Genomic DNA, 9,957 nt, shown 5'->3' with positions numbered 1-9,957 from the left:
ATGGGACCTGAAGCCAACTTAGGAAGTGCAACACCCCAGCCCAACATTATGCCTTCCACTCCTGATTCAGGGATGTACTCTCCCAGCCGTTATCCTCAGCAGCAGCAGCAGCAACAGCAGCAGCGGTAAGTGCAAACTTGGCTTCGTCCCTCCCATAATGTCAGTTACATCAACACTACTACTACTTCTAACAGATGAATGTTACGGTATTCTATTCATCTGGGCAGCAAAGTAATAGTCTGATCTTTCTACAGACATGATTCCTATGGCAATCAGTTTTCCACTCAAGGTACATCCTCTGGCAGCCCCTTTCCGAGCCAACAAACCACCCTCTATCAACCACAACAGCAGGTGAGCTTTGAAAGGTTTTGAAGTAGCAGAGATTATGATGAGAAATTGTGGAAGGCAATGGATGTGTCTGGTCTGGAGGATTGGCTCTTTTTAGCAGATGGTGCAGTTTGATGATTTTGTAGGTGTGGTGGGGGCTTTCAGGATCTTCAGTTCATGCCTGAATCTTGCAGAAATTCTCTATGAGTGTTCCAGACCCAAGGAACTATAGGCTCAATCAAGCTTTCACTGGCTTTGGCTTGTCTTGTGCTGTGGATTTTGCAGGAGAAACAAAACACAAAATAGAGGGTTTTCTGTTGTTTGAGGAGGAAGTTAATGTACTAAAATATTTGCAGCTATGAATGTAGCTGAGAAAACTTAAATTTTAGTACAGTGATGTTTGTGTAGGTGCCACCCCCTCCCACAAGCTGGTGAAGAACTGGCCTGTACCGACATTGGTTCTCAAGACATTTTGAGTAGGACCACTTCTACGCTTCCTGTAGTTTTCTTTAGCATCAGTTAACACTAAGCAAGATTATATTCAATTTTTTTTAATGTTTAGGGTTTATAGGATTACTGAACAACAAGTAATTCAGAATGGCTGTGTGGTACATTTTGCAGAGGAAAGTTTGCCATTAAGCCTTCCAAAGCTGCCTACTACATACTTTACAGCTGCAAAACCTGGTCTGTAGGCAAAAATCCAATATTTTTATTATCCCCAGTCTTTGTGTTATGAATATATTATAGCTGGATATTTGAAGGGCAAAGGGTCTGATAAAGAACTACAAACATTGTTGGCAGGAGGGACCTTTCTTGTTTGCGACATAATTCTGCCATCATGGCTTGCCAAAGACCACTTTATCACAAAGGATGTTCATGCTCTGTAGGCAAGTATCACAGTTACGTGGCTGTGGTTCTGGTTGCCTATTCCCGAGGTGATCCTAGCAAGCCCTCGTGGGCAAGATCTCTGAACACAAGTGCAATTCACTGCATGATGGCTCAGTTGACCAAACTTTGATCCATTTCCCAGTCTAAATCCTAAGACAGTGCTTGTATGGTTACCCTCTTGATACATTAAGGAAAATATGTCCACCTCTAAAGAGTTCTGAAATAGTCCTGAACACAGTAAGAGAAGCGCAAAATAAGGGTTTTTTTAGTGTGCTCTACTGGAGACCTCTTCCAGCCTGGTCATTAAACATATGTACATGATCTCTCCTATAATTCAGTAGTGGGGTGGCACTTTCCAGCTCTCCCATTGGCTGTGCAATGCGCTCCATCAGCCATTGGCCCGTCAGCCAGCACTCAAGAGTTTTAACTTTAAAAGGGGTAACTTCTCTGATATGGCGTCTCTTATGTTCTTAGTACTTGCATGCCATTGGCCGGGTGTTGGGTCTGCTCCTCTTCCCTTCCCACTCCCACCTCAGCCACTGTTCCCTGTCAGAATTACTGGCAAACGGCTGTCTCTCCTGACGAAGACACTTCTTTTGCTTGGCTCCTCTGTGGGACTAATTTTCCCTCAGTGGCTGCTGGTAGAAGGAAACCCTTTCCAGGCCTTTGTGAGAAATTCATTGGGGTCCGTCCTGACTCTGGTTGCCAGCTCCAGGTTGGGAAATTCCTGGATATTCTGTGTCTATAGAAGCCAATCTAAGGAAGCCAGAGTTTGGGGAGGGAAGAGGCCTCAGTTGAACAGAATGCCATAGAGTCCACCCTCCAAAGCAGTTATTTTCTTTTTTTGGGGAGGAGATTTGTTGTTTGGAGTTCAGTTGTGATACCCGGCGATCTTCAGGCTACACCTGAAGGTTGGCTACCCTAGGCGTAGCAGTTAGCGCTTCAGAGCAGGGTCTGCCAGGGGGTCTGCCAGGCAGAGGTCAGTTCCCCTATGGCATTATACTCTGCTGACTCCTTCCGCCACCCCCCAAACACTACCCTCCACAGGATCTGCCCCCCAACTCTCCAGGTATTTCCCTACTCAGAGATGGCAACCCTACCTTCCCCTCAGTGCCTGTTGCTAGGCAACCAAGCTTGGTTCTGTCAGTAAAAGGCCCCTTCCATGTCTAATTTGGCCTTTGGGAGAAAACTCATTGGGGCCAGTCCTGACCAGAGTTGCCAGCTCCAAGTAGGGAAATTCCTGGAGAATTTATGGTAGAGTCTATGATACCTGGCGATCTTCAGGCTCCACCTGGAGCTTGGCTACCCTAGGCGTAGCAGTCAGTCCTTCGGGCACAGTCTGCTAGACCCAGGTTCTTGCTATGGAAGCTAAATGGGTGATTTTGGACAGGTCACAGACTTTCAGCCTAACCTACTTCACAGTCAAAAGGGGGAGAAGAGAATGATGTAAGCTGCTTTGGTCCCCATTGTACTTTTCCTCCTGGGGAACCATTGTTGCCAATTTCCAGGTGAGGGCTGGAGATAATTCAGAATTACAACTGCTCTCCAGATGGCAGAGATCAGTTCCCCTGGAGAAAATGGTGGAGTCTGTGTCCTTATACTCTGCTGAGATGGCCCTCCTATGACAGCCAATGTGACGTAGCAGTCAGTGTACGGTAGAGGCTGCATCTGTGTGGGGAGGAGACGGAAAGCTGAAGAGTGAGGGGCAGATAACAGCAGGTTGATGCTTGGCTGGGAAGGAGCTTGAGTTGCCAACTTCAGGTTGGAAAATTCCTGGAGACTTGAGGGGTGGAGCCTGGAGGGGGTGGGGTTTGAGGAGGGGTGGGACCTCAGACTGGCACAATGCCATAGACTCCACCTTCCGAACCAGCCATTTCCTCCTGGGGAACCATTGTTGCCGATCTCCAGGTGAGGGGTGGAGATCACTCAAAATTACAACTCCTCTTCAGGTAGCAGAGATCAGTTCCTCCTGAGAAAATAGTGGTCTCTGTGTCATTATATCCTGTTGATGTCGCCACACCAAATTGACGCTGAGTGCCCAAGGCCGGGGCACTCCCAGAGCCTCTTTCTAGAACTCGTATTTATTTCCAAAACAGGCCTTATTCCTAGTATACGTATATTATATAGACGAGAATACAGCTGATCATTTTTTGGTTCAAAAGGAGAACTCGCCCCAAAGCTGCCTAGTACATAAGAGAACCCCTCTGTGGAGGATGACAGGAAACTTCTGGAATTTGTACGTTTTGTAAAAGTGGTTCCTGTATGCCTTTATCCTGAAAAGAGAGCTGATTACAAATGGATGCAACTTTTTTTCCTCTTCCAGAATTACAAACGACCCATGGATGGCAACTATGGCCCCCCAGCCAAAAGACATGAAGGGGAGATGTACAGTGTATCGTATAGCACAGGCCAGGGCCAAACCCAGCAGCAGCTGCCTCCAGCGCAGACCCAGCAACCAAGCCAGCAGCAAACTGCTCAGCCTTCCCCACAGCAGGAAATGTTTAACCAGTACGGAAGTACATACTCCACCACTGACCGCCGACCTGGCGGGCCGCAGAACCAGTTCCCATTCCAGTTTGGCCGAGATAGGGTCTCTGCTCCCCCGGGCTCCAGCACACAACAGAATATGCCACCTCAGATGATGGGTGGTCCTGTTCAGTCCACTCCAGAGGGCCCTCAGCAGGGCAGCATGTGGCAAGGGCGTAACGAGATGGGCTACGGCTATCCCAACCGGCAGAGTCCAGGCTCTGCACCACAAGGGCCTGCTTATCATGGAGTGAATCGAACAGATGAAATGCTACACCCAGATCAGAGAGTTAATCACGAGGGACCATGGCCTTCTCATGGGAACCGTCAGCCTCCTTATGGTCCCTCTGCCCCTGTGCCCCCCATGACTAGGCCGCCACAGCCAAACTATCAGACCCCACCTAGCATGCAGAATCACATTCCTCAGGTATCTAGTCCAGCACCTCTTCCCAGGCCGGTGGAAAACCGCACCTCTCCAAGTAAATCTCCGTTTCTGCACTCGGGAATGAAAATGCAGAAGGCAGGGCCCCCAGTCCCTGCCTCACATATAACACCAGCGGCCGTACAGCCTCCTATGATACGACGGGACATCACATTCCCACCCGGATCAGTGGAAGCTACACAACCTGTGCTGAAGCAAAGGCGGCGTCTGACCACAAAAGACATTGGTAATTTCTAAGCTCTCGTCTCTTGTGTTGCTGGTTGGGTAGTGTCATCCTGTTGGTGTCTCACTGAAACAGTACACGAAGGTAAAAGGCTCATAAACAAATTCTGACAATTTGGGAATTGATCATTTACGATGATCTGGTAGTATTCTAGGGGGGGTTGCATATACTGTGTATTATTCAGTATGTTGACCATCTCCTCCCATTTTGTCCGGCCTTGCCAAGTATGATCTGGTTCAAAAGTCTTCCTGTTTATGCCCCTTCCTTCAGGGATGAGGTAGGCAGCAACTTTTCAGTAGGGGCACATTGCTTATGGAATGCTCTTCTCCACCAGGCTTGCCTGGCACCGCTCCCTTTTAGGTGCCAGGCCAAAATATTTCTGTCCACACAGGCTTTCAATTAGCGATTGATCTTTTAACAGTTTTGTAATATTGTTGGAATGTTGTTCACTGCCCTGAGCCCTATGCGTACAGGAGGGCAGTCTATAAATTAAATAGATATAAGGCTCTCTTCATCTGTCAACTACTATTTTAGATCTACAGGGAATTTCTGCTATGGAAAAGCTGTAGGACCAAATGAGAGCACAGTGGAGATTTCCTTGTGGGCTGGGATTACTGCAGGCATGCACTGTCCTCCACATCTTGCTGGGTGGTTCCTGCTTCCTTTTCAATTTAAAAAAAGAAGAACTAAGGGGCTAGTTTTGTTCTTGTAGCTGACAGGAATCAAATGTGTTTTGTGTTTGTGGCAGGTACGCCAGAAGCCTGGCGAGTGATGATGTCTCTGAAGTCTGGGTTATTGGCTGAAAGCACTTGGGCCTTAGATACCATCAACATCCTACTTTATGATGACAACAGCATCATGACCTTCAACCTCAGCCAGGTGGGTGGACACCTTCTGGGAACAGGACTCAAAGCAAGAAAACAGGCATGGGCAGCTAAGCTGTAAGCAGAGCCAGTGTGGTGTAGTGGTTAAGTGCGCGGACTCTAATCTGGGAGAACCAGGTTTGATTCCCCACTCCTCCACTTGCACCTGGCTGGATGGCCTTGGGCAAGCCGTAGCTCTGATAAGAGCTGTTCTTGAAAAAGAGCAGTTTCTGTCAAGAGCTCTCTGAGCCTCGCCTACCTCACAGGGTGTCTGTTGTGGGGAGGGGAAGGGAAAGGAGTTTGTAAGCCGCTCTGAGACACCTTTGGGTAGTGAAGGGTGGGGTATAAATCCAATCTCCTCCTCCTCCTCTTCCTCTTCCTCTTCTTCTTCTTCTTCTATTAAAGTAGAGAACAATGCTATTCTGTCTAGGACCTGCCTGTGTTCTGCACAGTATAGAATTCAGTGTCATGAGATTGTTTTAAGGACAGTGAGTTTCTAGTCATTATTCCATGTGAAGATATGGGGGTGGGGTAACACTAATCAAGCCAGAGGATTTGAATGCTCTTCCTGGCTTCTTACCCCTCTGTATGACTAGAAGAAACAAAATGTTACACAAGTAAGCAAAAGTTGCATAATACACAGTATAGAATTGAGCTTTTTGGGTACAGATTTTTAAGGGGTGAGCGTAATATAGCCTTGGGCCCAATAGCTGAAGGACTTTCCATTGAGTATGTATACACTGTGTATGAACATTTTAGATAACTGCATGCACAGCTATCCTATCTGTGTAACATCTTTCTGGAGTAGATTATCTGCAATTTCATACATATTACCTGGGTGGCGGTGGGGTGGATAACCGAATGGTGAACTGCCTTCTTTTCCTTTTTAAATACTTTTATTTCCTTTAGGCTGGTATTTGACAAGGAGGCTTTTATTAAACTCTTGCATCTGGGTTGTCTTTTGTGTCTTCACTTTAACGTTTATACAAAGCTACTTCATACTGAGTGGGAATATTGGTCACTCTAATCCGGTACTGTCCATGCAACCATTAATGGCTATCCTGGATATTCAGGCAGATGTCTTACCCAGCCCTGCAGTGGAGATGCCAGGGACTGAACCTACAGAGAATGTGTTCTGCTGTAGAGCCAAGGCCCCTCCCCAATCCATTTCTCATTCTTATGCTAGCTACTATTGTAATGAGAAACTTCTGTTGAATGTGGAATATTTTTATGCCTGTGTTTACAGAATAAAAAGCACTAGATTTCTCTCTTGAAAATGGAAAAATGTTATTAACTGATCCTCTGATTAAAAATGCCTTTATAAATAATACTGCAAGGTGGTATTCTAAGAAGTTGATAATAGTGGCACAATAGTGCTTTTTTCTCTCTTACCTGCTTTCTCATGTGTATTCCCCCCCCCCCTTTAAATCTTACAGCTGCCAGGATTGTTGGAGCTACTGGTGGAATATTTCCGGCGTTGCCTGATTGAAATATTTGGAATCCTGAAAGAATACGAGGTGGGAGATCCAGGGCAAAGAACATTATTGGGTCCTGAAAGGTTCTGCAAGTCTTCAAGTCCCGCACCTGAAGATGGGGAGAAAGAGCAGCCACGGAGCCCAAACTGTGAGGAAAAAGAGGAGGAGGAAGAGGAGGAAGGGGAAGAAGAGGCTGCCTTCACAAATAAAGCTGCAGCGCCTCTAGAGAACGAGGAAAAACTGGTCAGTAAGTTTGACAAGCTTCCAGTCAAGATAGTGCAGAAGAATGACCCATTTGTGGTAGATTATTCAGACAAACTTGGCCGGGTACAGGAGTTTGAGAGTGGGCTGCTGCACTGGCGGATTGGTGGGGGAGACACCACTGAACACATTCAAACCCACTTCGAGAGCAAAATGGAGCTGCCGCTGGCTCACAAACGAGCTTCCTGCAGCTCTGTTTTGCGAAAACGTTCTGTAGTTGAGAGCAACCCGGGTGCCCAAGAGGGAGGGTCCCTTCCATTGGATGGTCCTCCGGAGAAAAGGATAACAGCAACTATGGATGACATGCTTTCAGCACGGCCAGGTGCGTTGGCGGAGGAGGAGGAGGTCAGGAATGTGGAGGTGACAAAGGAGAGCAGTAAATTCCCATTTGGCATCAGTCCTGCTCAGAGCCACCGAAATATAAAAATATTGGAGGATGAGCCTCATAGTAAGGATGAGACACCTTTGTGTACGCTTCTAGACTGGCAGGACTCGCTGTCTAAACGCTGCATCTGCGTGTCTAATATCATCAGGAGTTTATCATTTGTGCCAGGTAATGACTTTGAGATGTCCAAACACCCTGGTCTGCTGCTGATTCTAGGGAAACTGATTCTTCTTCACCATAAGCATCCAGAACGCAAGCAGGCACCACTGACCTACGAGAAAGAGGAGGAGCAGGACCAAGGCGTGAGCTGCAACAAAGTGGAGTGGTGGTGGGACTGCTTGGAGATCCTGCGTGAGAACACGCTGGTCACACTGGCCAATATCTCTGGGCAGCTAGACCTTTCGCCATACCCAGAGAGCATCTGCTTGCCTATCCTAGATGGACTCCTCCACTGGGCCGTGTGTCCTTCTGCAGAAGCCCAAGATCCTTTTCCAACTCTGGGTCCTAATGCTGTCCTCTCGCCTCAGAGACTGGTTTTAGAAACTCTCAGCAAACTCAGCATCCAGGACAACAATGTGGATTTGATCCTTGCTACACCACCCTTCAGTCGCTTGGAAAAACTCTACAGCACCATGGTGCGTTTCCTCAGTGACAGAAAGAACCCAGTTTGCCGGGAGATGGCTGTGGTACTACTGGCCAACTTGGCACAGGGCGACAGCTTGGCAGCTAGAGCCATTGCTGTGCAGAAGGGCAGCATTGGCAACTTGTTAGGCTTTTTGGAGGACAGCCTGGCAGCTACTCAGTTCCAACAGAGCCAAGCCAGTTTGATGCACATGCAAAACCCTCCCTTTGAGCCAACGAGCGTGGACATGATGCGCCGGGCCGCCCGGGCACTGCTTGCCTTGGCCAAAGTGGACGAGAACCACTCCGAGTTCACGTTATATGAGTCACGGCTCTTGGACATCTCCGTGTCACCCTTGATGAACTCATTGGTCTCGCAAGTTATTTGTGATGTACTGTTTTTAATTGGCCAGTCATGACAGCCGTGGGATGCCTATTACCCCCCTGTGTGTGTGTGAGTGAGTGGAGGACTTTAGAAAACTGATTGTTGCCCCTTTATTTATGCAAAACCACCTCAGAATCCACTGTCTGCCCTGCGCTGTCCTGCTTCTACCTTGGGGAAAAGATGTTCCCCCTCCCCTTCAGATCTGTCCTAAGCCCCTGTTCAAGGAGACAAAGCTCTGCCTACATTTTAAAAAAAAGACTTTTTTATTTTAACCAAAGTTACTGTCGTTTACAGTGAGTTTGGGGAAAAAACCAACTTTGTCCTGTTTATCGCATCGACAGGCGCTAGTATCATAACTGTTTTTAATGGTAAACTCTGAAGGACAAAAAAGTGACTGCTGAACTCTTGTGTGGTTTATCGTTGTACATTCACAATCTTGCAGGAACCAAGAAGCTACCAGTTCAACAGACCTTGTCCAGATGGAGGCCTGTGCAGTAGAGTGTAGAACTTCATGTACTGTACACCTTAAACTGTAAACATACTGTAATAATGTCTCACATTGAAGAAAAAAGCTGGATCAGCAGCAAGCTGTAGTTTTTAAAAATGTTTTTAGTTTAATTGTTGAGGAGAAAAAAAAGGCTTTTCCCCCAAAGTATCATGTGTGAACCTACAACACCCTGACCTCTTTTTCTCTCTTCCTCCTTGATTGTATGAATAACCCTGAGATCACCTCTTTAGAACTGGTTTTAACCTTTAGCTGCAGCCGAATCGCTGCCACGTGTGTATATATATATGACGTTGTACATTGCACATGCCCTCAAACTCCTTGCAGTTCTGTTCCCCTTCTCCCTGCACCCCCTCCTCTTTATAGTATGACGAGTTAAAAAACGAGTTGATGACCTGCGAAAACGAGACACCAATTATTTAATCTCTTGCCAGACATCTCTCTCTCTTTCTCTTTCTCTCTTTGGAGGATGCTGTACAGGTCTCTGTGTATAAAGTCATTGCTGTCTCTGCAGCCAATCAACTTATAGTTTTATTTTTTTCCTGGGGTTTTTTGTTTTATTTCTTTCTAATCGAGGTGTGAAAAAGTTCTAGGTTCAGTTGAAGTTCCTGATGAAGAAACACAATTGAGATTTTTTCAGTGATGAATTCTGCATATTTGTATTTCAGACGATGTAGCTAAAAAAACTTGATGTAAATTCCTCCCTTTTTTCCTTTTTTTGGCTTAATGAATATCATTTATTCAGTATGAAATCTTTATACTATATGTTCCACGTGTTAAGAATAAATGTACATTAAATCTTGGTAAGATGTTTGTGAGGGTTTTCATTTTGAACGGCCACAGCTTGCTTGCTGCTGACTGTTACTATTATTTGTCAGGTTTTTGCCACTCTCTGTATCATGTAGTCAGGATTGACAAATCTAACATGTTCCAAGGGGAAAAGGAAGTTGGCAATGAGCAGTAAAACTGACTTTAAAGAAAGGGAGGACCCTATTTCAAAAAGTATAATTCATTGTTTTTCTTTTTTTCTTTTAATCATCAAATAATTGTTTTGAA

At 46.2% G+C, this 9,957-nt stretch overlaps 1 protein-coding gene across 1 annotated transcript in view; it reads left to right on the top strand.

The window, feature by feature from the left end:
• Positions 1-9,670, top strand: part of ARID1A (AT-rich interaction domain 1A) — a 125,508-nt gene extending 115,838 nt beyond the window's left edge. The window contains exons 17-21 of the mRNA XM_015409445.1: positions 1-125; positions 255-351; positions 3,539-4,409; positions 5,155-5,285; positions 6,706-9,670. The exon at positions 1-125 is cut by the window's left edge and continues 25 nt beyond it. Coding sequence (XP_015264931.1) covers positions 1-125; positions 255-351; positions 3,539-4,409; positions 5,155-5,285; positions 6,706-8,430 — 2,949 coding nt within the window. The 3' untranslated portion in view covers positions 8,431-9,670. The remainder of the gene's footprint in view (positions 126-254; positions 352-3,538; positions 4,410-5,154; positions 5,286-6,705) is intronic.
• The last annotated feature ends 287 nt before the right edge of the window (positions 9,671-9,957 follow it).

The sequence above is a fragment of the Gekko japonicus genome, unplaced genomic scaffold, assembly GCF_001447785.1.
Source record: "Gekko japonicus isolate JY-2015 unplaced genomic scaffold, Gekko_japonicus_V1.1 scaffold800, whole genome shotgun sequence".
Lineage (NCBI taxonomy): Eukaryota > Metazoa > Chordata > Lepidosauria > Squamata > Gekkonidae > Gekko > Gekko japonicus.
The sequence above is the reverse complement of the archived record's forward strand: the minus strand, read 5'-3'. Positions and strand labels throughout refer to the sequence as shown.